The sequence below is a fragment of the Mesoplodon densirostris genome, chromosome 12 (assembly GCF_025265405.1).
Source record: "Mesoplodon densirostris isolate mMesDen1 chromosome 12, mMesDen1 primary haplotype, whole genome shotgun sequence".
Lineage (NCBI taxonomy): Eukaryota > Metazoa > Chordata > Mammalia > Artiodactyla > Ziphiidae > Mesoplodon > Mesoplodon densirostris.
The window spans coordinates 59,241,121-59,267,512 of record NC_082672.1 but is presented as its reverse complement, the minus strand read 5'-3'; the positions used below and the strand labels follow the sequence as shown (position 1 = coordinate 59,267,512).

Sequence of the window (26,392 nt, the reverse complement as noted above, 5' to 3'; positions counted from 1 at the left end):
CATGAGTTCTGTGAGCTGCTCTAGCAAATTAATCAGACCTAAGGAGGGGTCATTAGAACCTCTGATCTACAGTCGGTTGGTCAGAAGCACAGGTGACAATCTGGGCTTGCAGCTGGCATCTGGGGGTCGGGGAGGGGGGCAGTCTTGTGGGACTGAGTCCTTAACGTGTGGGATCTGACACTATCTGTGGGTGGTGTCAGAATTGAATTAAATTGTAGGATGTCCAGCTGGTGTCAGGGAATCACTTGGTGTGGGGAAAAGCCTCCACACATCTGACCATAAGTGTTAGAAATGAAGTGTTTCATGTGAGTAATAAACGATACTCATGGGGAGAAACACACAGTAGGGAGGAACTGGTTTTCCCTACACAGGAAGGAAGAATCTGAGTACTTCCCTTTACAAGTAGTTTTGTAGAAGAATGTCCTTCTTTTTTGGAGATACATGCTGAGGAATTGAGGGGAGAACTGTCATGATTCTTACAGCTTATGTTCAAATGTTGCATCAAAAAATTGTTCATAAAAGTATATATAAAGAGAAATAAAGGAAAGAAGGCAACATGCTGACAATTGGCGAATCTAGGTGAAGAGTATATGGATGTTCATTGTATTATTCTTTTAACTTGTCTGTAGCTCAGAAAAATTCCGAAACAAAAAGATGGTGGAGGTGGTGCCCAGACAAAAAGAGCAAATACATAGAACATCAGAAGTTAGGGGAAAGACCAGCTTCTGTTTCCTAACCTCGTAACCTCACAATACCTATTTTTAGCTTCTATATTCAAAATGTTAAATAAATCATGATTTTTCAATCTTAACATGTAAAAGCCTAATTTAATCCTTGCGCAAGAAAGGGAGGATTGCGAGATTGGAACCAAGATGGCAGAGTAGAAGGACGTGCTCTCACTCCCTCTTGCAAGAACACCAGAATCACAACTAACTGCTGGACAATCATCGACAGGAAGACACTGGAACTCACCAAAAAAGATACCCCACATCCAAAGATGAAGGAGAAGCCACAATAAGACGGTAGGAGGGGCACAATCACAGCAAAATCAAATCCCATAACTGCTGGGTGGGTGACTCACAGACTGGAGAACACTTATACCACAGAAGTCCACACACTGGAGTGAGGGTTCTGAGCCCCACGTCAGGCTTTCCAACCTGGGGGTCTGGCAACGGGAGGAGGAATTCCTAGAGAATCAGACTTTGAAGGCTAGTGGGATTTGTTGCAGGATTTTGACAGGACTGGGGGAAACAGAGACTCCATTCTTGGAGGGCACACACAAAGTAGTGTGAGCATCAGGACCCAGGGGAAAGCGCAGTGACCCCATAGGAGACTGAACCAGACCTACCTGCTAGTGTTGGAGGGTCTCCTACAGAGGCGGGGTGGCTGTGGCTCACCGTGGGGACAAGGACACTGGCAGCAGAAGTTCTGGGAAGTACTCCTTGGCATGAGCCCTCCCAGAGTCTGCCAATAGCCCCACCAAAGAGCCCAGGTAGGCTCCAGTGTTGGGTTGCCTCAGGCCAAACAACCAACAGGGAGGGAACCCAGCCCCATGCATCAGCAGTCAAGTGGATTAACGTTTTACAGAGCTCTGCCCACCAGAGCAACAGTCAGCTCTACCCACCACCAGTTCCTCCCATTAGGAAACTTGCACAAGCCTCTTAGGTAGCCTCATCCACCAGAGGGCAGACAGGAGAACCAAGAAGAACTACAATCCTGCAGCCTGTAGAACGAAAAGCACATTCACAGAAAGACAGACGAGATGAAAAGGCAGAGGGCTATGTAGCAGATGAAGGAACAAGATAAAACCCCAGAAAAAAAACTAAATGAAGTGGAGATAGGCAACCTTCCAGAAAAAGAATTCAGAATAATGATAGTGAAGATGATCCAGGACCTCGGAAAAACAATGGAGGCAAAGATCAAGAAGATGCAAGAAATGTTTAACAAAGACCTAGAAGAATTAAAGAACAGACAAACAAATATGAACAATACAATAATTGAAATGAAAACGACACTAGAAGGAATCAATAGAGTAAATGAGGCAGAAGAACAGATAAGTGCACTGGAAGATAGAATGGTGGAATTCACTGCTGCGGAACAGAATAAAGAAAAAAGAATGAAAAGAAATGAAGACAGCCTAAGAGACCTCTGGGGCAACATGAAACTCAACAACATTCACATTATAGGGGTCCCAGAAGGAGAAGAGAGAGAGAAAGGACCCAAGAAAATATTTGAAGAGATTACAGTCAAAAACCTCCCTAAAATGGGAAAAGAAACAGCCACCCAAGTCCAGGAAGCGTAGCGAGACCCATACAGGATACACCCAAGGAGAAACACGCCAAGACACATAGTAATCAAATTGGCAAAAATTAAAGACGAAGAAAAATTATTGAAAGCAGCAAGGGAAAAACGACAAATAACATACAAGGGAACCCCCATAAGGTTAACAGCTGATTTATCAGCAGAAACCCTACAAGCCAGAAGGGAGAGGCATGATATACTTAAAGTGATGAAAGGGAAGAACCTACAACCAAGATTACTCTACCCGGCAAGGATCTCATTCAGATTTGATGGAAAAATCAAAAGCTTTACAGACAAGCAAAAGCTAAGAGAATTCAGCACCACCAAACCAGCTCCACAACAACTGCTAAAGGAACTTCTCTTAAGTGGGAAACACAAGAGAAGAAAAGGACCTACAAAAACAAACCCAAAACAATTCAGAAAACGGTCACAGGGACATAAATATCGATAATTACCTCAAATGTTAATGGATTAAACGCTCCAACCAAAAGACACAGGCTCACTGAATGGATACAAAAACAAGACCCATACCTATGCTGTCTACAAGAGACCCACTTCAGACCTAGGGACACATTCAGACTGCAAGTGAGGGGATGGGAAAAGATATTCCATGCAAATGGAAGTCAAAAGAAAGCTGGAGTAGCAATACTCAGATCAGATAAAATAGACTTTAAAATAAAGAATGTTACAAGAGACAAGGAAGGACACTACATAATGATCAAGGGATCAATCCAAGAAGAAGATATAACAAGTATAAATATATTTGCACCCAACATAGGTACAATACATAAGGTAACTGCTAACAGCTATAAAACAGGAAATCGACAGTAACACAATAATAGTGGGGGACTTTAACACCTCACTTACACCAACGGACAGATCATCCAAAAGGAAAATAAATAAGGAAACAGAAGCTTTAAATGACACAATAGACCAGATAGATTTAATTGATATTTATGGGACATTCCATCCAAAAACAGCAGATTACACTTTCTTCTCAAGTGCACACGGAACATTCTCCAGGATACATCACATATTGGGTCACGGTCACAAATCAAGCCTCAGTAAATTTAAGAAAATTGAAATCATATCAAGCATCTTTTCTGACCACAACGCTATGAAATTAGAAATGAATTACAGGGAAAAAAACATAAAAAACATAAACACATGGAGGCTAAACAATACGTTACTAAATAACCAAGAGATCACTGAAGAAATCAAAGAAGAAATCAAAAAATACCTAGAGACAAATGACAATGAAAACACCATGATCCAAAACCTATGGGATGCAGCAAAAGCAGTTCTAAGACGGAAGTTTATAGCTATACAAGCCTACCCCAAGAAACAAGAAAAATCTCAAATAAAGAATCTAACCTTACACTTAAGCGAACTAGAGAAAGAAGAACAAACAAAACCCAAAGTTAGCAGAAGGAAAGAAATCATAAAGATCAGAGCAGAAATAAATGAAATAGAAACAAAGAAAACAATAGCAAAGATCAATAAAACTAAAAGCTGGTTCTTTGAGAAGATAAACAAAATTCATAAACCATTAGCCAGACTCATCAAGAAAAAGAGGGAGAGGACTCAAATCAATAAAATTAGAAATGAAAAAGGAGAAGTTACAACAGACACCAAAGAAATACAAAGCATCCTAAGAGACTACTACAGGCAACTCTATGCCAATAAAATGGACAACCTGGAAGAAATGGACAAATTCTTAGAAAGGTAATACCTTCCAAGACTGAACCAGGAAGAAACAGAAAATATGAACAGACCAATCACAAGGAATGAAATTGAAACGGTGATTAAAAATCTTCCAACAAACAAAAGTCCAGGACCAGATGGCTTCACAGGTGAATTCTATCAAACATTTAGAGAAGAGCTAACACCCATCCTTCTGAAACTCTTCCAAAAAATTGCAGAGGAAGGAACACTCCCAAACTCATTCTATGAGGCCACCATCACCCTGATACCAAAACCAGGCAAAGATGCTACAAAAAAAGAAAATTACAGACCAATATCACTGATGAATATAGATGCAAAAATTCTCAACAAAATACTAGAAAACAGAATCCAACAACACATTAAAAGGATCATAGACCATGATCAAGTGGGATTTGTCCCAGGGATGCAAGGATTCTTCAATATATGCAAATCAATCAATGTGATACACCATATTAACAAATTGAAGAATAAAAACCATATGATCATCTCAATAGATGCAGAAAGTTTTTGACAAAATTCAACACCCATTTATGATAAAACTCTCCAGAAAGTGGGCATAGAGGGAACCTACCTCAACATATTAAAGGCCATATACGACAAAACCACAGCAAACATCATTCTCAATGGTGAAAAACTGAAAGCATTTCCTCTAAGATCAGGAACAAGACAAGGAGGTCCACTCTTGCCACTATTATTCAACATAGTGTTGGAAGTCCTAGCCACGGCAATCAGAGAAGAAAAAGAAATAAAAGGAATATAAATTGGAAAAGAAGAAGTAAAAATGTCATTGTTTGCATTTGACATGATACTATACATAGAGCATCCTAAAGATGCCACCAGAAAACTACTAGAGCTAATCAATGCATCTGGTAAAGTTGCAGGATACAAAATTAATGCACAGGGGCTTCCCTGTTGGCGCAGTGGTTGAGAGTCCGCCTGCCAATGCAGGGGACACGGGTTTGTGCCCCAGTCTGGGAAGATCCCACATGCCGTGGAGCGGCTAGGCCCGTGAGCCATGGCCGCTGAGCCTGCGTGTCTGGAGCCTGTGCTCCACAACGGGAGAGGCCACAACAGTGAGAGGCCCGTGTACCACAAAAAAAAAGAAGAAAAAATTAATGCACAGAAATCTCTTGCTTTCCTTTACACTAATGATGAAAAATCTAAAAGAGAAATTAAGGAAACACTCCCATTTACCACTGCAACAAAAAGAATAAAATACCTAGAAATAAAACTACCTAGGGAGACAAAAGACCTGTATGCAGAAAACTATAAGACACTGATGAAAGAAATTAATGATGATACCAACAGATGGAGAGATATACCATGTTCTTGGATTGGAAGAACCAATATTGTGAAAATGACTATACTACCCAAAGCAATCTACAGATTCAATGCAATCCCTATCAAATTACCAATGGCATTTTTTACGGAACTAGAACAAAAAATCTTAAAATTTGTATGGAGACACAAAAGTCCCTGAAAAGCCAAAGCAGTCTTGAGGGAAGAAAATGGAGCTGGAGGAATCAGACGCCCTGACTTCAGACTATACTATAAAGCTACAGTAATCAAGACAATATGGTACTGGCACAGAAACAAAAACATGGATCAATGGAACAAGATAGAAAGCCCAGAGGTAAACCCACGCACATATGGTCAACTAATCTATGACAAAGGAGGCAAGGATATACAATGGAGAAAAGACAGTCTCTTCAGTAAGTGGTGCTGGGAAAACTGGACAGCTACATGTAAAAGAATGAAATTAGAACACTCCCTAACACCATACACAAAAATAAAATCAAAATGGATTAGAGACCTAAATACAAGACCGGACACTATAAAACTCTTAGAGGAAAACATAGGAAGAACACTCTTTGACATAAACCACAGCAAGATCTTTTTTGATCCACCTCCTAGAGTAATGGAAATAAAAACAAAAATAAACAAATGGGACCTAATGGAACTTCAAAGCTTTTGCACAGCAAAGGAAACCATAAACAAGATGAAAAGACAACCCTCAGAATGCGAGAAAATATTTGCAAACGAATCAACGGACAAAGGATTAATTTCCAAAATATATAAACAGCTCATGCAGCTCAATATTAAATGAACAAACAACCCAATCCAAAAATGGGCAGAAGACCTAAATAGACATTTCTCCAAAAAAGACATACAGATGGCCAAGAAGCACATGAAAAGCTGCTCAACATCACTATTAGAGAAATGCAAATCAAAACTACAATGAGGTATCACCTCACACCAATCAGAATGGGTATCATCAGAAAATCTACAAACAACAAATGCTGGAGAGGGTGTGGAGAAAAGGGAACCCTCTTGCACTGTTGGTGGGAATGTAAATTGACACAGCCACTATGGAGAACAGTATGGAAGTTCCTTAAAAAACAAAAATAGAACTACCATATGACCCAGCAATCCCACTAGTGGGCATATACCCTGAGAAAACCATAATTCAAAAAGACACATGCACCCCAATGTTCACTGCAGCACTATTAACAATAGCCAGGTCATGGAATGAATGTAAATGCCCATCGACAAACGGATAAAGAAGATGTGGTACATATATACAATGGAATATTACTCATCCATAAAAAGGAACGTTACTGGGTCATTTGTTGAGACGTGGATGGATCTAGAGACTGTCATACAGAGTAAAGTAAGTCAGAAAGAGAAAAATAAATATCGTATATTAACGCATATATGTGGAACCTAGAAAAATAGTACAGATGAACAGGTTTGCAGGGCAGAAATTGAGACACAGATGTAGAGAACAAACGTATGGACACCAAGGGGGGAGAACCGCGGGGGGGTGGGGATGGTGGTGTGCTGACTTGGGCGATTGGGATTGACATGTATACAGTGATGTGTATAAAATGGATGACTAATAAGAACCCGCTGTATAAAAAAATAAATAAAATAAAATTCAAAAATTAAATAAATAAATAAATAAATAAATTTTTTAAAAAAGAAGTTAGGGCTAAGAGCCAAAGCAGAGAGTTCCAAAGGAGCCATTTTCCTTCTTTTTTCTTTCTTGTATATAAAAAGAGTGACTGTGTCAAATACATGCTTCTATACAACCAGTTATGGCAAACGATGTCTTTATATATGTACGTCTAAAGACAAGTATGGAAAGATGGTCAGAAGAATTAGTGATGATAATCTCCTGCTAGTAGGATGTCAGGCGATTTTCATTTTCCCCTTACACTTTTCTGTAGTGTTTGAAATTCTTATAAGGACCTTATGCCATCTATATGTAATCAGGAAAAAACAAAAAACAAAGAAACGGTAAATCCGTTTTTAGTTTGAAAAAAAATTAGCCATATCTGCAGGACTCCTTGTACACTTTTTGCAACTTCCTATGAATCTATAATTATAACAAAATGAAAAGTTTTAAAAATTGACCCACCAATATTTATATTCTGATTTTTAAAAGATAACAACTGTAACCAACACATCAGGCTTTTTTTTTTTGCTGTACGCGGGCCTCTCGCTGTTGTGGCCTCTCCCGTTGCGGAGCACAGGCTCCGGACGCGCAGGCTCAGCGGCCATGGCTCACGGGCCCAGCCGCTCCGCGGCATGTGAGATCCTCCCAGACCAGGGCACGAACCCGTGTCCCCTGCCTCGGCAGGCGGACTCTCAACCACTGCGCCCCCAGGGAAGCCCCACATCAGGCTTTTTAAGAAAACCCTTGTGAGTTCCTACTAATGGTCATCAAATACTTATCCCCGTCTCATTTCTGTTAAAAAATAAAAAAGCTTCAAATATAAAGTCGTGCTCTTAGGAAGATGACATTTTAATCTTTCTTTAAAAGGTACAGGGCACAGAAGGGGAAGAGGGGAGAGCTCCCTGGGTCTGTGACAGAACACCTCTCTACTGATCCTCCAAGCGATGAGCCCCACCAGCACTACCCAGGAACCACCTGCATGCACACAAACCCTCGCTGACGGCACATGGGTCTCAAGGCACCGTCCCTCCCCCCACACCAACGCCACCCCACCCCCGCTCCCCTCCCCAGGGACTCAGGGCATCCCTTTCTAAGCCATAGAACCATTTTCCTGTTACCTACCCTGCTGAACACTCCCTTCATCTATTTTCCATAGAGACCTCACAGAAGAAAAAACACTCCTATATCACTCCTTTCCTAAAAAATATACTTAACAAGAAATACTAATTTTGGAAGGGGGTAAGCAGTCCCCTTCTCGAAAGCCTCTCCAGGCTTCATAGCAAGGCATGTATCCAGTTGTTCCAGTTATACTAACTAAAAGCAGTATATGCACTGTTACTGCGTAACAGTGCAGCAACATGCTCTGAAACATGACCAAAGGTGTTAGGCTGCTGGCAGAGACAAGGCTGGGGCAATCAGTGCTTGATGGCTTGAAGGCAAGAAAGGAAAGGGCACCACAGCCTGGCAGCTGCTGCAGCCGCTGTCAACAGCAAGAGGACTTCATCAAGGGTAGGGGGCACAGGAGATCAAGAAAGCCACCAGAGGCTGCAGAGCACGAAACTCAGGTTTGGGGCCCTAATTGCCCCAAAGCTGTCCTGGCTAAATGCAGCGACCTGGTGGGGAGTGACAACGGCCCAGAGACAGGCAACCGCAGGGAGCGGTCTCTTCCTTCAACGTGAGTCCCTCAGTGACACACATCTTCAAGTGCTGACGGCCAACGCCGAGCTGAACAAGGATCTCTCAGATCCGATCCAATGTATGTAGATGATTCAAACCTTGTCTGGTCTTTTGCTATTTTCTCCTCCATTGCTGGCTTAGAAAGTCCTGAATAATCTCCCTGCTTCTCTGTCCAGACTGACCCCTTGCATTCCAGTTCCCCGTCATAAAGACCCTTTTTTTTGTTCCCCAAACACCTCATGCCTGTCAGATCCCCTAACTGAAGTCCAGATTCAGTGCCATATTCCCAGAGGACCACTTACCAAGCTAAGCATGTCATTCCACTGTCCCAGCACTGCCTTAGGAGCATCACTGCCACCCCCATGCCCTCTTCTGTAGAGAAACCAGCTCAGAAAGCACAGGCCATGAGGAGGCGAGACTTGGGGGGTAATATCATTAGCAGGGCGCCAAAACCCTGGCTGGGTGAGGAACATTCCCCCCCCCCCAACCTCCCAGCTGCTCTGTTTCCTGCTAAGAAGACCACCCCCTCCCTATGCTGCTTCTTTGTAAGAGCTTAAAGGTGAACCCCTGACCAGTGGGAGCCATTTGGAGGAGTAGCAGCAAACTGGAGGAATCACAGTGGTGTGGGGATGCCTGGGGCTCACCTCCTTACTTTTCTTAAACTCCTTCAGAGGTAAACAACCTGTGTCCTAAGCTTTAGCCTTTGCCCAGTGCAAATTCCTGGGCAGGGAAGCTGACATCCCTGGTAAAAGGAGACCTCAAACCAAAATAACTAGACACCTGAGGGGTACAGTTACTGTAAGAGAAGGGCAACAGATAATATACACAACATGAGGCAGAATGATTGGGACAGACCGAAAAATCTAATTAGCATAAGAAATATCCTCCAAGGGATAAAGGAAGAGATTGTAATACAAACCAAGGGAAAATATTAAGAAGAAAAATGTAGAAGTTAAACACAATGGATGAGATAAATAATAGGATGGATACAAGAAGAGAACAGAGGGATGCAATGGAAGCTCAGAAAGACGAATTCTCCAAGAAGGAAGAAGAAAAGAATAAAGAGATAGATTCAGAAACACAGAAAATAATAGCAGAGATTCCAGGATCCAGATAATCAGGAATAGAAAAGAAGAAGGAGAAACAAACAAACAAAAAAGAAAAGGAGGGCTTCCCTGGTGGCGCAGTGGTTAAGAATCCACCTGCCAATGCAGGGGACACGGGTTCAAGCCCTGGTCCGGGAAGATCCCACATGCAGCGGAGCAACTAAGCCCATGCGTCACAACTACTGAGCCTGCGCTCTAGAGCCCACAAGCCACAACGACTGAGCCCACGTGCCACAACTACTGAAGCCCACGTGCCTAGAGCCCGTGCTCCGCAACAAGAGAAGCTACCACAATGAGAAGCCCCTGCTCGCTGTAACTAGAGAAAACCCGTGAGGAGTGACAAAGATCCCATGCAACCAAAAATAAATAAATAAAATAAATAAAAAATAATTTTTTTAAAAAAAAGGAAACGTGAAGAACATTGATAAGTTCTTAGAATCAAAAAGAGATTAAAGACTTGAGGTGAAAAGAGTTTATAAAGGACCAAACAAGATATGTGAAGACCCACACCAAGCCAGTTATGATGACATTTGAGAATGTTGAGATTAAAAAAAAAAAAAGAATGTTGAGATTCAATGTGAATTCTAAAAGCCTCCAGAGAGAAAGAAAAAGATCCAGATTAACATCAGACTTTTCAATAGCAACAGCAAACCAAAAAGACAATGGAGTAATATTTTCAAAGCACTGAAGGAAACGAACTTTGGACACAGAAGTGTCAAATGTGCGGCATAATAAAGATGTTCTTGGGCATGCAAAGCCACTGAAAGTTTGCCCCATAAAGGCTCATTCAAAATATTCATCAAGGAAGTACTCATATAAAAAAGATAAATAAATCCTGTAGGATAAGATATATGGGAAGTAAAGCTAGTCAAATAACTTAGTAAGTCTTCTGGCCTAAAAAGGACCATAAAAAGACAAAGGATTTCCAAAATTCCAGAATTAAAATATCAGATAACAGCAACACACCTGGGATAAGCCCTGGGAAGAAAGAGACCCAAGGTTCACGCAAACCTACTAACAGACTTGTAGTATTAGAGGGAAAGCACAGATTTTGACCCATATAAGAAGTGAGTGGGGATAAATAAACACAAATTTGGATCTTAAGAGCAACCACCATAACAACAAAAATAGAATTTGTTTTTAAATGACAAGAAAAATTTTTTTACCTATTAGAAAGCAGGAAATGAGAAAAAATAAAAAACATAGTAAGGAGAAAAATATTAAATAACATGTTAGAAATATGTCCTAATAAAATAATCATTGCAAGTGAAATGGATTAAACTCACCAATTAAGGACTCTCCGATTGGCTATAACTAATACATTGCATACAAGAGACAAATACAAAAAAAAGTAATAATAATAGAGAAAGAGGATGAAGAAAGATATCCCAAACAAATATGAACCAAAAGAAGGCTGGAGAATCGATCTGAATATCTGATAATATAGAATTCAAGGTTAAAAAAAATCATAAGGGACAGAGATGGGTACTATATACCAGTAAAAGATGTGATCTTTCATATTATATGGACCTAACAATATAACCTCGAATAGACACATACTCTTACCTAAAGCAAGAACTGACAGAATGACAGGAAAAGAGAGAAATCAACAAATACACTTGAATATTTAAACCCAATCCTTCCAGAAACTGCTAGAAGAGGCAGACAAAATATAAAGAGAGGAGCTTCCCTGGTGGCACAGTGGTTAAGAATACGCCTGCCAATTCAGGGGACACAGGTTCAAGCGCTGGTTCAGGAAGATCCCACATGCTGTGGAGCAACTAAGCCTGTGCGCCACAACTACTGAGCCTGCATGCCTAGGCCCGTGCTCCACAACAAGAGAAACCACCGCAATAAGAAGCCCGCACACTGCAACGAAGAGTAGTAGCCCCCGCTCGCCACAACTAGAGAAAGCCCGCGTGCAGCAACGAAGACCCAATGCAGCCAAAAATAAATAAATAAAATAAAATAATCTTTTTAATTTAAAAAACTAAATTAAAAAAAACAGAGATATAACAGGTCTAAACAATACACTAAACATGCTCAAACAAGTAGATAAAGCGAGAGCTCTATTCCCAGGGAATATGATTCTATTTTCAACATTTATAAACAAGTAGCCATACACTAGGCTAAAATGTCAGTAAATTCCAAGGAATTAATATCACAAAGACTACCTGCTTTGACCATAACATTAAAAAACAATAACAAAAATCAAAGTTTTTTTTTAATGCCTATGACTAGAACTTAGGCGAAAAAGAAAAACATAAGGGAATATTTTTTAAAAATATAATTGAATGACAATGAAAACACAACCTGTCAAATTTGTGAGACACGGCTCAAGCATTACTCAGAGAAAAATTTATATTTTAAACGCATTCATTCCTCTGTTCCCTCTCTAAGGCTGAAATGAGCAAGTGCTTCCCTGAAAGTCACCCAAACAGAACAACAAATCAGTAGGAAAAACTCTCACAAAATCTACAAATATCTCTTTGGTGGCCTGCTGGACGTTTGTCCCCAGGATTCATAAGAGATAAATATAATGCTTCCAACAAATAGAAACCTGAAGGAAAGAACCACATCAGGCTCACCTTTATTTATAGGTTCCCAGTAGGCCAAACTATTAACCAAAGAATACTCTGTCAGGAAAAAATAACATGACCTTCAACACTATGAAAGTCCAGACCCTTGTGATCACTCGTTAAATTGGATGTAAAAATCAACAGACTGGGATCAAGTCTCCTAAGTATCTACTAAGGACTGGGCACCACTGCTTTCATACCCACCCCTCTGGCACCAAGAGCAAGCCCTTCCCACCCTGTGAGATTAAGTACTTCCCCCCCTAGCCAATATTGCTGCCACGAGGATAAAACATATTTGCACAAAAGTACCTGATAGGGTAAGTCAGCCATCCTTAAATAAGTTTCCATTTTCAAACAGAAAGGAGATAAACTGGGGACACCATTGTTAGGTCTTGCAAACTGATGCAAAATAATAGCATCTTTGGAGTCAATCTCTTGCTGTTTCCTGTCAAAACCAAAACAGAAAAAAAAAGAACAATCCACGTGTTACACATGCAGTTCCCTTAGTTCCTTAGAGGCCCCTGCTGGGCTGTAGCTCCTCAATGGACAAGCAGGTCTGTTTATCACAGGGTCTTACCTCACCAACAAGCACTTTGAGGGGGAAAGCTTGGTCAAAACACAAGAGAACCTCACAAACTCTGCTATTTCCATAACTGCAAGGGCTCAGGAGAGTAACTACATGTCAACCTCTTTCTGGTACCTGTGGCCTATGGGCAGGATGTGTACTTTCTGGTATAGGTCCACCTCTTCTCCAGCTGGCTATGTCTACCTGCCAGGGACAAGTTGGATGGATAAAAAAAGATATTCTGTGCTTACTGTGCATCAGGCATTGTTCTGAGGGTTTCACGGGTATTATCTCATTTAATCTTCACAATAACCTTTTGAGGTAGGTACTACCGTTATCCATGTTTTGCAGATAAGGAAACCGAGGCACAGAGAATAAACTTGCCCAAAGTCCCATTACTAGTAAACGGCAGAACTTGGACTAAACCATGTAGTCAGAGCCTATGTTCTTGACCACGAGACTGTACCATGAAACAGTCTATTCATCCACAGGACCTTGGAATAACAGTGCAGATTTGCTCTGCTACGATTCAAGTCTGCAGGGAATGTGAGGCTCTGTATATTCTGGTCCCTCTTCCAAACTCTCCATGCCCTCACCTGACCTTTCACCTGTGGTGCCAAGGAACCTGGCTTCTGGTGCTCTCTCCTCCTCTCTACCTTCACAGGTTCCCCACTTTCACCACACAGCATATATCCCAGTACCCCTGCCTTTTCCCTTTCTTCTGTCTCAGCCACACGTCTATCTTTTCCTTTGGCTACTTTTCTGGGTGGTGAGGACTTCCCTGGTAGAGTTTTTCAATAGCCACCATGTAGGAGATCAAACGCTGGATTCCACTTCTGGATACCTGGGGTCAAGTGCAAGCCCTACTTCCTATTGGCCACGTCACCCAAGACCTCTCCTCCTCTCTCATTTGGAAAGTGAGGACAGTACCAATTCTGCCTCAATTATCGTGAGAACTAAGTAAGATAATATCTGTAAACATTTGGTGAGCTATCAAGCATTAAGTGGTGGACTTTATTCTCATTCAAAGAGACATGGTCTTATCCCCTTAAACTACAAAATCTCATTCCACACAGGGGCACTCATACACCACATTCGGGAACCTTCTGCAACTTCCATCTTTCACTCCACCCAACCATTTCCCAGTCAGATAAACCTCACCCTTCCCCTTTGGCCTTCCCTAAGCCTCTGGTTCCTTCACACTGTTCCTAGTGTAATCCCACACTTCCTTCTACCCAAGCAAGCAAGGGCAAGCTCTTCATATCATCATCACAACGATGCCCACTTCCTGCAGAAACTCCGTTCAGTAAAACACACTCTTTTTGGAGAAGTTTACCACCGGAGCGCCCTTTCCACTTAAAGAGTTAAGAATGACTAATTTTGAAAACACTAGTCAAAAGAATAAAAATATTTGCTGCCTTCTGACAATACTTGCTATAAAACAAAGGTTTTCACTTAGATGAAATGTTTGGGAGGTCAGATACTAAAATTAAGAAGCCACTTAGACTATGTTTCTAAAAAGGGCAAACTGTAGCTTTGACAATTAACTTTGTCCAGTCAAGTAATTCAACTCAGAGTGGTAATTTCATGTAAATTAGCCAGGCAAAAAATTTAAGAACTGAAAGAGAGGAGATAAATGTAAAATCCCCTGCTCCACTGGCCAGAACCATCTAATTCTGATGGTTAACTTGGGCCATGTCATAATAAGAATGGATGTGACCAGCATATGCCAATGACTTTGTGTACATCATACATATTAAATTATTTCTTTCTGATAGTACCACTACAGAGAGGATATTGCTATAGTTTAAATTTAGAATATTATATCATACTTATATTTTACAGTAGACAAGGAAACTGAAGCTCAGAGAGGTTAAATAACTTGCCCAAGGAATACCAATTTAAGATCAAGTTGTTACTAGTTAGTTCCCAAGCTCTTAAGCACTTCGACTACACCAAAAATGGGCAATACCTCAGTTAATTTTATTAAAGTAGCTGGTTTGACTCAGACCACACAAGCCTGGAACTTTCTGATGAAAGTCTGTAATAATTAATGATGGCCAACTTTTATTGAATGCTCACTATAACGTCAAACTCTGGCTAAGCATTTCACATGTGTTAACTCATGCAACCACCTCTGTGAGGAAGGCTACTATTATTTCCATTTCACAGATGAGAAAACTGAGTAACCAAGCTTACTCTCAGGTCCAAGGTTACATGGTTGGTTAAAGGCAGAGTGAATTTGAACCCAATCTGGCTCTAGAGCCCTCCCTCCAGGTCAGGAAGCTCTCTCTGTAATTTAAGACCAGAAGAGCAGGTAATCTGGACAGCTACATTTTATAAAGTGCTCTTATAGTGAGGACTGTCTAAGAGAACACCTGTCAAGCAGCAAGACTAGCCCCTACTCCCATGGTGAAGGATATCACAGGATGGGCTGTTAGTTTATAGAGATCACATGACCCATGGGCTGCTCTGATTCCCTAAGTTTTCTAGGGCAGGCTGAGCCCATGTGCCTAAAGTACAAACAAGCTATGGGTAACAAGTCATTCCTGGGTCATTCAATTTACAAACAACACATTTCCAAATGCTGGACTGAATTGAAGAGAGCTGCAAGGCTCTCTCCACTAGGGGAGGATAAAGTAAAGGGCTGGGACTCTATTTCTTTAAAAATACTGTGATGGGAAAAATACGAGTAAAATCCAAAATACCTACTTTGGTTATTTTACTCATTAATTAAACTTCCTAAATAATTCTTACCTGTCAACTTTACTTTCCACTCTGGAGATGTACCCATAGATTAAGGTTAAGTCTACGCAGCAGGAAATCCAAGTACCGTGGTGAAGAATATGATTGCCAGTGAACTCAGACAGCGTAGCCATTTCAAGATGGATTTTCCATCCCACATATTTCAGATTGTTTTGTGTTTTGCCTAAACTCCACAGACAATTGAAACTTAGACTTCCCGTCAAGTGAAGGTCTCTATCGTGTAACCTCCAAATCCCAGGGCAGCATTTTCCTTGGTCTTCTTCCCCTATTCCCTCTGTGCCCCTAGCTGTTGTCAAAAACTCAGGTCTGTGCCACAGACTTGTCTTCCCTGAGCAATGCCCCAGTTCTCTTCCTCTCCGCCATCAAAACTTACTCCAGAATTGAAACTTGTTAGGAGAAAGTAGTAGAAGTGCGGGCCCCGCAGACACACATTCTCAGATTTGAATCTGGATCCTACTACTCTTACTACGGGATCTTGGGTGAATTGCTTAACCTCCCTCAGCCTAAATTTCCTCATCTAAGAAATGGAGATCAAGCATTCAAGGGCAGTTGGCAGTTGCGAAGGTTAAATGCAATCACATAGGTAAAGCACTTCTAAGCAGAGCCACCTATTAAGGGGTCAAAAACAGGCAACCATTTGTCTATTATTTGCATTACAACAGGGTTTCCCGACTCAGTGTAAACATCTGTCAAGAAACAAAAGTGAATAAACCAAGGATTAAAAACACTTTTTCAAATAAGTGTCCAAGTGGGCAGCGGGCTCTTCTGGGCACAGAGACCACACCTACCAGGGTGTGGCCTGCTCCCAAGGTCAACTCTGAGCTCCCCCACCCACCTCCCCATTTCTGCAAGGTCAGTTAAGCAAGTTTGAGACTCAGTCCTGTGAAGCTGTGTCTCACTCCCTCCTCAAAGTGGAAGACTGGTGAGAAGCCACATGGTTCGGAATCCTCCAAAGGCTTTGGACTGGAATATGAATTTCAGAACAACTGGGTTACCATTTCAAGCACTGCACAAACGTTTTCGTTTTCCATATGGCTTGAAACCTAGCTTGAAATAGAGTTCTAAAACTGGAAAATATATACAATAATCTAGAGAAATAAATCACTTAATTTTTTTAATTTGGTTCAACTAGATTCAAGACACTGTGCAAAGTGAGAGAATTCAATGATAAGCTTAAAATAAAACTTCCTAATTATGAAAGACAATACATTTCCCCAGACCTAAATGATTGCCACTCTCTCAGAGACTAAAAATATTCAAAATACCTGTTAGGCTGCTACAGTGTCCTCTTGGAATCCCTGCAGGCCTGTTAAAGGTCACCTATCACTGTCTTTGTTTATAAACCTATTGTGTAGGATTCCCCCACGGGAAGAAGACATGTAAGACACATTTTCTCACTCTTTAGAAAATATTGGCTAAGATGGACATTCTGAGCTATTGAAAACTGCTCTTTCCTGGTCCTCCCCCCAGTGACAGAGGGCTCAAACACATGGAAATTTTAACCGTAAATTGGCGTATAATTAGCCAAACCACTGGTCTTGGCAGCCTATGGCATTATTCTACTCAAACAAAGATCTCGTGTCCGGCTGGATGTACCAACAGCAGGGCCTCCATTTTCTGGTATTTCCAAGTCAATCCTGTAAACATTCTGCGGCAGGCGGCAGAGGCAACTGTTTAGGGCCTGGGGCAACTCCCATGCAGGCCCATGTGCTAGTTCAGTCCCCGGATCTCCTCCTGTTCGCACAACAATGGCATTTAAACCTGAAGCTGGTGCTTAGCTTTAGATACCAGATTAGCACATAACCGGGTTAAGGCTGCATCAAAATTGCACACTCCGCTGTGCATCCCTAACAGGGACCTGGAGGTCTCTGAAGCTTTTGCAATTTCAGTCTTTTGATGATGTTGACACTTGGGGAAGGGACAGTGGAGAACTAACCTTTAAGTAAAAGATAAGGTTAGTGGTTAATATCCCAGCATTATCATCTATAAACAAATAGGGCATTGCATAAAAATGTAACTTAGTATTTCTGCAGGACCTAATTCTATTGTTGCAAACACACTGCAGCTAAGATCTTCATAACAGACTATTATGCTCCATAACTGCCCAGAGAATTTTTGCGTTTAGCACCGAATGATAGGGAGACAAGTGTTTTTCCCTCCCAGTACCAGTTTAATTCTCCTGTCAACTCCAAACTGCCCCTCACGGCCAGGTGACCACGGACTGCCTCTGGCGAAAGAGAAGGACAGGACTCGGGCGTTTGGGCGTTGTGACCGAGGGGCTGGCACGGGTCCCCCCTCGCGCCAACCCTGCCCTGGCCAGGTGTCCCTCTCTGCGCCCCTGCATGGGGCCCTCTCTCCGGCTCACCTAATGACCAGGAGTTCGTGGAGCAGATACGCAGCTGCGGCCAGCAAAGCTCCCCCGGTCAAGTAAAGGGTTTTCTTCCACCAGGGATCGGAGCCCAGCCCTGCCATGATCCCACTGTAATCCTGCAAAGGGAAAGCGATGATGTCCCCATAAAAGGAGAAGGGCTCCTCGGACCCGGCCCACCAGCCGAAGAAGGAGACGCTCTGGTTCCAGCTCAGATCCACCACGCACGGCCTGGACGAGGCAAAGCCAACCCCCCAGTGCATGCTGCGCGGCTGGCTGCGGGCGCCCCTCCCAGGGCCCGCGCCGCCCGCATGGGAAGGGGCCGGCGCGGCCGGGCGCGGGCTCAGCGGCGCACTGGCGGTGCGGGCGGCGCGGGCGGCGGCGACCGAGGCGGCGGCGGAGGAAGAGGGAGGGCGCGGGCCGCGGGCGGCGGGCCTGGCCGGCGGGGCCCAGCGGCCCGGGGCGGCAGCGGCGGCCGCCGGCTCCCCCCGCAGCGGCCTCTCCGCGCCGCTCTTTGTGTCGGCGCCGGGAGAAGGCCGCGTGATGTCATTGCTCCCTGGGGCAGGGAAACAGAGGCGGGATAAAGTCACCTACCCCGCGCCCTGCCCCCGCCCCGCATCTCCGCGGTCCGGCGGCCTCCGCCCCGGCCGGAGCTGCAGGGCTGGGCGAGCCCGGCGGGCTCCGCGCCTCCAGGCGGCACGGCCGGGAACGGCTCGGCGCGCGAGGGCAGGGCTGCGGACGTGGCTGGAAATGCGGCTCCCCCCGGAGGAATCTGCAGTCGGGCCCGGATCTCCGTCCCCCACCGCCACCCCCGGCCCGTCCTCCGCCTCCGCTCCAGCCCCTCCCGCAGGCGCGAGAGCGGGGCGCGCGCAGGACTCACCTGCGGCCGCGCGGAGCTCGGGCAGAGACACCGCCCCGCGCAAGCCTGGAACCTGGGCCCGGACAAGGTCGCGAATTACGTTGCTCCGGCCGTCAGGAAAGCGCTGTGTCTTTGCATAACTCATAAAAACACTTATCACATTACACAGTTACCTAAGTCTCGGCAGTGTGCCCACGGAGAGATGTCTGGTTTGATAAATAACAACAAAAATGTACTCTAGAGCGATTTCCCCTCCGACAGACGCAGCCCAAATCCTAGGCTTTCCCCTTGGAAATCATTATCAGGGAACTCAGGGAATGTGGCGTGTTGTTGTTTTTCCTTTCCTTTTCGGTGCAGAAAATCTGTCAATCGTGGATGTGTGTGTGTGTGATCAATTTTCTTCCCTTTAACATCATTTTTTAAAGTTCCTACGTACAAAGAATAGGACCGTGCTTCATACAAGTGTATGATGTACACACAAATTTTAGCAAGAGCATGGATAGTTTAAAATCGTTTGAAGGAATTGAAAAAAATTCAAGTGGCGGGTGGGGGGCGGTTATCACTCTTAAGGTGAAAGGATGGATATAGGAAGCCTCCACGCGTTTGCGTGAGAGAGCCGACATTGGAGTGAAGGCGGACACGCCCTTCGACTTCCCCTGCCGTCCCAGCCCCTTAGAGCAGGCAGTGAGGGCCGTCATACAGCTAATAATGTGGGGCGTGGTGCCAGCCCCCACCAGATAAGGGCAGGGGCCAGCCAGGGCCCAGACCAAGGGGTCTCAAACACCCCTGCAGACGTTTATGGGACCTCTCAGCAAGAAGCAGAGCGTGCGGTTGGAAGTGAACCTTCCACGGGCAGGTTGCAAGGAGTGGAACCCAAGGGCCTGCTGGAGAGACAAAGGTGGTCACCAGACTGTCTTCCGGGGAGAGAGAGCAGGAGGCCGCATAGGAAGCAGAGTGGACAGGTTTGGGATCCGAACTAAAGGCTCTGTGCAGAGAGGGGGCAAGGAGCACTGGCACCAGGGATTCTCCATCGTTCTTCCCCCATGGCACCCGCCTATGCTCTCTTTAAATGTTGAGCCAGTACTTAAAGAATATCCGTTTGTACCTAATTATTGGCCTGAGTGTCTAGGTCCAGCCATGAGGACCTAGTGAGATGGTATGAAGACCTGGGGAGCTAGAGTGAGCATCTTTACTCCACCCCTCCCACCACCACCGCCAATTCTGAAAGCCTTGGCGTCATAACCATGACATTAGCTCCAGGCTAGAGGCATCTTGTTATTTTTATTTTTTCAAGAAACTTGTTTTACTATTGAGGTATTACAAGAGGAAAAAAAAAAAGGAAGGGGCTAATATTTATTGAACACCTGTCTGTCTAGTGATGATACATTTTTCAGTAACTCACCAAAACAATCTGTGTTAACTAACTATTGGCATCCTTATTTTACAAATAAGAAAACTGAGGCTCAGAGAGGTAAGTTAACAAGCTCAAGTCCCAGAGCTAGGTAATGATAGAGCCAGGATTCAAACCCCATGTGTCCCACACCAGCAGCCCTTTGGGCTTTCCACCACCTACAATGGCTCTCATCCCAGGTACCAGTGCTGGAGTGCTGTCCATGGTATTTCTTCTTTAGGCCATCGGTCTGTGGCTCAGTCTTCTGAACCACGTCTAAATCCAATGACTACAAAGTCTCAAACACCTGCCTGTTATGCTATCACCTTTTGAGAAAGGTAGATTTAGGCCATTCCTTTACGCAGATATTGCTATGTCTGTGTCATGTCACTCTGCAGCCTGGCCATAATGATATGACAAGGGACAAATAAATCAGTGCTTCCCAAACTTTGTATATGTATCATCTGAGAATCTGCCACAATGATCAAAAGGGACAATTAGATCAGTGTTTCTCAAACATTACTGTGTATATGAATGACTGGGGATCTTGTTCACGTGCAAATTCTGACTCAGGAGTTCTGGGGTGAGGTCTGAGATTCTGCATTTCTAACAAGCTTCCAGGTGAAGCCAGACCACACTTTGATTATCAGTGGTCTAGAATACTAGCTTATGAGGGGCATCAGAAACTCTGCCCCAGGGCTTCCCTGGTGGCGCAGTGGTTGAGAGTCTGCCTGCCGATGCAGGGGACACGGGTTCGTGCCCCGGTCTGGGAAGATCCCACATGCCACGGAGCGGCTGGGCCCATGAGCCATGGCCGCTGAGCCTGCACGTCTGGAGCCTGTGCTCCGCAACGGGAGAGGCCACAACAGTGAGAGGCCCGCGTACCGCAAAAAAAAAAAAAAAAAAAAAAAAAAACAACTCTGCCCCAGAGTGGCATGTACATATATACGCTACCCAGTGTAAAATAGCTCGTTAGTGGGAAGCAGCCGCATAGCACAGGGAGTTCAGCTCGGTGCTTTGTGTCCACCCAGAGGGGTGGGATAGGGAAGGTGGGAGGGAGATGCAGGAGGGAGGAAATATGGGGATATATGTATACATATAGTTGATTCACTTTGTTATACAGCACAAACTAACACACCATTGTAAAGCAATTATAATCCAATAAAGATGTTTTAAAGAGGAAAAAAAATGAAGCACAAAAAAATAAAGAAAAAACCCCCAAAAACTCTGCCCCAAAGAGACAGAATCCCATGTTGGATGGTTCCTAACCAACCCGATTAAGTCACCATTCTTGCTGAGTCTGGACGCTAGACACACAGATAAAAGGGCTGGGGCAGCAGTAGAATCAGAAATGGAAAGAAAATGAATCAAGACTCAAGAAAAGCAATTAGAACACAGAATACTGCATATGCCTTATGAGAAGTTCACCTGATGCTCGAGTTCTAGGAGCTGAGGGCGGAAGCCACGGGGCAGGAGGGGTGGGGGTAGGGCGTGAGACGGAGAAGAGGGAGAAGACAGAGTATCCTGGGGGAGTAGTGACATCATGGCACCTTTTTTCAGGAACCAACACAAAGAGCATAAACAAGTGAATAAAATATTTGATACGTTTCTTTTATCCTGGAAAGCGTTTTCACAAGAATGTTATACTTCATGCTTCAAAATATAGCTTAAGAGATTTAAGATCCTGCTCTTGTAGTAATAAGTGGATGTGGGGTTCACTGGTGGTGCAGTGGATAAGACTCCATGCTCCCCATGCAGCGGGCCCGGGTTTGATCCCTGGTCAGGGAACTAGATCCCACATACATGCCACAACTAAGGAGCCCACGTGCTGCAACTAAGGAGCCAGCGAGCTGCAAATAAGGAGCCCTGGAGCCACAACTAAGGAGCCTGCCTCCCACAACAAAGGAGCCTGCCTCCCATAACTAAGACCCAGAGCAACCAAATAAATAAATAAATAAATATTTTTTTAAAAAAGGTGGTGTGATGTGATGTTAGCATTATTGCTGGTTTTATATAATGAAATTTAATGTTATTTTATTAAAATATCTCTGTATTATTCAAAAAATAAACAGTTTACTTGATAATGTTACCCTGAATTTTACTGTAAAGCTTCTGCTTTCTTGGCTTGACTTGTGGAGAAGAGATCTAATACTCCCCTAACCAGATATCCAACGTTATAGCTGAAAGCTTGTTGTCACCATAAGGTGACTTTGCCTATCTACTTTCTGATCCACTGGACTTGGGCATTTTATTAATCAGTATGCAACACTCAGAAAACATTTCCTGAAGATTGACTTGATGCTGAGAAAAGATATTCAAATAATAACCAGGCTCAGATAAGTGAGGGGCAATTAAGAAGGTGGGTCATGAAAGGGTTTGGAAGATTTTTAGCTTGGGCAGTGCATTAGTGTGCTACGGCTGCTCTAACAAAGTACCACAGACTGCGTGGCTTAAATAACAGAAATTTATTTCCTCACAGTTCTGGAGGCTAGATGTCTGAGATCAAGCTGTTGTCAGGGTTGATTTCTTCTAAGGCCTCTCTCCTTAGCTTGTTAATGGCCATCTTCTCCCTGTGTCTTTACATGGTCTTTGCTCTGTACGTTTATGTCCTAATCTTCTCTTTATCTAAGGGCATCAGTCATATTAGATTACAACCACCCTAATTACCTCATTTTACCTTAATTATACCTTTGAAGGCACTACCTCCAAATACAGTCACAGTTTTTAGGTACTGGACCATTAGGACTTCAACATATGGATTTTAGGGGGACACAGTTCAACCCCTAACAGCCTATTGAATGCCTAAATGGAGATGCCCAATGACAACAGAATGTGTGGGTTTAGAAAAGAGCTTTGGGCCTGGGAATGAGATAGGTGGGGGTCATTAAAGCGTAGACATGAGAATGTGAGGGTGAATGCTAAGTGAGAAGAGACAGGGGCCAAGGACAGAGCCCTGAGAACACCACAGTTAGAGGATGGCCAGAGGAAGAGAGGACCACCCAGGAAACTGAGAAGGAAAGAGAGGCCAGGAGGGAAGCCAGACAGGTGTAGGGCAGCAGAAGCCAAGGGAAGAGGGCGTCTCAAGAAAGTGTGAGATGGGATCAATTGCATCATATGCTCCTAACAAGTCAAGTAAAATAAATTTAGCCCAGCAGCGTAGACATTACTGACCTTGGCAGGTGAGCACTTTCAAGTGTCAGGGGGTCAGAAGCCAGGCTTGAAAAATGAAGGTGGGATAGTAAGTGCAGAAAACACCCACAATGAATTTGGCTGTGAAAGGAGGAAGCAAAGGTTGATCGTCAGAGAGGGGAATAAATATTTCTCCATTCTTTTTAAAAAGGGATCACATGCATTATTTTTGATATTAATACATAAACACAGTACAAAATTCAAAAGCTATAGAGGAGAATGCAATGAAAAGTCAATTTCTACCCAGATATCCCCCCACACACACCAATGTCGCGTCCGGATGCACCCTGCTCCTTGCCCCAGATGCTGACCTTTGTGAAGGATAGCAGTGGTTGTGGGTACCCAAGCTGCCGCCGTGGAGCTTGCCTGTGATGGAGATCAGAGGACCGGAGGGGAGTAAGGAAGGGATGACAATCCCTTAGTATCTTTTCCTGCAGAGTTGCCCCATGCTGTGTCTCTCTTCACGTGGCTCCCTCTGTGGGTTTCAGGAACAAAGTCCACACATTTCTCCTTCAGCCGGAGGGCTGGCAATGGCTTCCTGCTGTTGCTAGCGCTGGGGTTCTGCATTTTTGTAAATAGTCCTTTTATTAAATGGTCCTCAAAATATCCGGTTTGCATGTGCCTTCAGCTTCCTGCTGGGACGCTAAAGGATAGTCTCCTCCTAACTGTTCCCCAGACCCCTCCCCAGAGACAAATACAACCATCAGCTTCTGTGTTTATTCCCAGAGATATTCTATGCATTATAAAAACATTTTCTATTTATTTTTACACAAATTGTATCATTTAACTGCCTGTCCTGCACCTTACTTTCTTTTTTATCTTAAACATAGAACTTCCAAGCTTTTTTTCTTTTTCTTTCCTTTTCTTTCTTTCTTTCTTTTTCTCTTTCTTCCTTCCTTCCTTCCTTCCTTTCTTTCTTTCTTTCTTCATAGAATACCACAGATATATATATATATATAGAAGTGGAATTTCTGGGTCAAAAGAGCCATGCATTGTAATTGTGATAGATGTTGCCAAATTGTTCTCCATAAAGAGCAATACACACTCTCCATAGTTTTGAAAGTGTCTCTTTTCTCATACGTAGCCTAACCACACATATTCTTAAATATTTTGATCCTTCCTAATTGTCAATGAGAAAGCAGTGTCTCATTGTAGTTTTAAATTTGTGTTTCTTATTACATGTGAAGTTGAGTACATTTTTTTGAAAGATGCATTTGTATTGACTTTTCTATGAACTGTTCATTTTTTTTCACTGGGTTATTAGTCTTTTTCATTGATTTATATGAGGTCCTAATTGAGAAAGAGAATTCTTTTTCTCTAAATTAGTTTGCAAATATTTTCCCCAGCTTGCTATTTTTCAATTTTTTCTTCTACGGCTTCTTGGTTTTCTATCATAGTTTCAAAGAGGCCTTCTCCTCTGAGTGGGATGTTCCAATCTATGGCTTCAGATGTTCTTAGGCAACCTCAAGTGTTGACCATAAAGGTATGGTAGAAGCCTCTAGAGACAAGGTTCTGTTGTTGATGAGGTAATGCACAAACCATCCACATAGACGTTGGAGTTACTCAGGAAGCTGGGAGGCCTTAGGTAAGAACAAAGACACTGTGATTGAGGGTTGTGGCCAGAAGTGGAGTTTGGCAATAAACGGGGAGTAGAGGTTAGGAGAGCTAGACTTGAGGCTTGGAGACATGAGAGCTTTTATTCAAGAGTAATGGCAGTAATGCCAGTGGTCCAGTGGCTAAGACTCCTCGCTCCCAATGCAGAGGGCCCATGTTCGATCCCTGTCAAGGAACTACACCCCACATGCACAGCTAAGAGTTCGCATGCTGCAACTAAAGATCCCACATGCCGCAACTAAGACCTGGCACAGCCAAATAAATGAATAAATATTTTTTAAAAAAAAGAGTAATGGCAGTGGGATTTCCCTCGTGGTCCAGTGGTTAAGACTCCGCACTCCCAATGCAGGGTGTGCAGGTTTAATCCCTGGTCAGGGAACCAGGTGCCACATGTCACATGGTGGGGCCTAAGATAAATAAATAAATTTGAACAGTACATTTATAAAACCTCATATGTAGTAGGAGTCCACTTCTGTAAAAGAATTTTTAAAAAGCAGAAAAAAAAAAGTGTAATGGCAGTGAGTGAAAAGGACTCAAATCCCATCTCGCAACTCTGAGGTTCATAGACAATAGGAAACTTCCTCTCAGAATGGCGGCAGGTGAAACCATACCCTCAGAGGAAAGCCAGGTTTCAGTTAAGGTAGAAAGTAAAGGAAACTTCAATGCAGACTTGAGAAGTAGGGTAGTTGATAAATCATGAACTGGTGCTTATAGAGGTCACAGCAGAAAAGTGTAGAAGGGAGAAGTGGGAGGTTGAGTCAGGGAAGACAAATTCAAGAAACAGTCTTAGGGAGAGATCATAGAAAAGAATCAGCGTGGGTGTCTGAGTCTTGGGCAACGACTAGAGATTGCAGGGATCCTTATCAGGCTACAAGAGTGTCAAAAACATTTGGCCCCAGCAGGTCTGTGGAGTGCCAGTCACCTGGGCCTGAACTGATTGATCTCAGAGGAAGATGTCATCTCAAGAGCCAGAGAGATTTGCCTCTGGAAGAGTTAAGGTTCAGCATCCATTGATTGGTTCTCAGGGAAAAACGAGAGCAAAACTGCCAGGTCGGTGGGTGCTCAGGTAAACAAGCAGAGGCCTGAGAGCGCAAAGCCCTCGTTACTATGTGGTGAGTCTGGGTGCTACCTGGTGGTGTGTGTGAGGATGGGGGCAGATGAAGATGAGGAGGAGAGCTGCTGGGATATCCCATCACACAAGGCAGTTCCCTTAGGCTCCTTGATAACATTGGGTTGCATATTTCTCATCCATCCATCCACCTAGCCTGCTACCTAGGTGGTTAATCCAACTATT

The 26,392-nt window shown here is 43.5% G+C and overlaps 1 protein-coding gene across 3 annotated transcripts in view; it reads right to left on the bottom strand.

The window, feature by feature from the left end:
• FAXC (failed axon connections homolog, metaxin like GST domain containing) overlaps positions 1 to 19,050 on the bottom strand; it is a 71,076-nt gene extending 52,026 nt beyond the window's left edge. The window contains exons 1-3 of one of the 3 annotated variants that reach the window (XM_060115140.1): positions 18,641 to 18,729; positions 18,044 to 18,165; positions 12,657 to 12,792 (exon numbers count right to left, since the gene is read on the bottom strand). In XM_060115140.1, coding sequence (XP_059971123.1) covers positions 12,657 to 12,792; positions 18,044 to 18,150 — 243 coding nt within the window. In that variant the 5' untranslated portion in view covers positions 18,151 to 18,165; positions 18,641 to 18,729. Of the gene's footprint in view, positions 1 to 12,656; positions 12,793 to 18,043; positions 18,368 to 18,640 lie in introns of those variants that run through there. The other 2 variants (XM_060115141.1, XM_060115139.1) reach the window with 2 other exon arrangements.
• Positions 19,051 to 26,392: the final 7,342 nt, after the last annotated feature.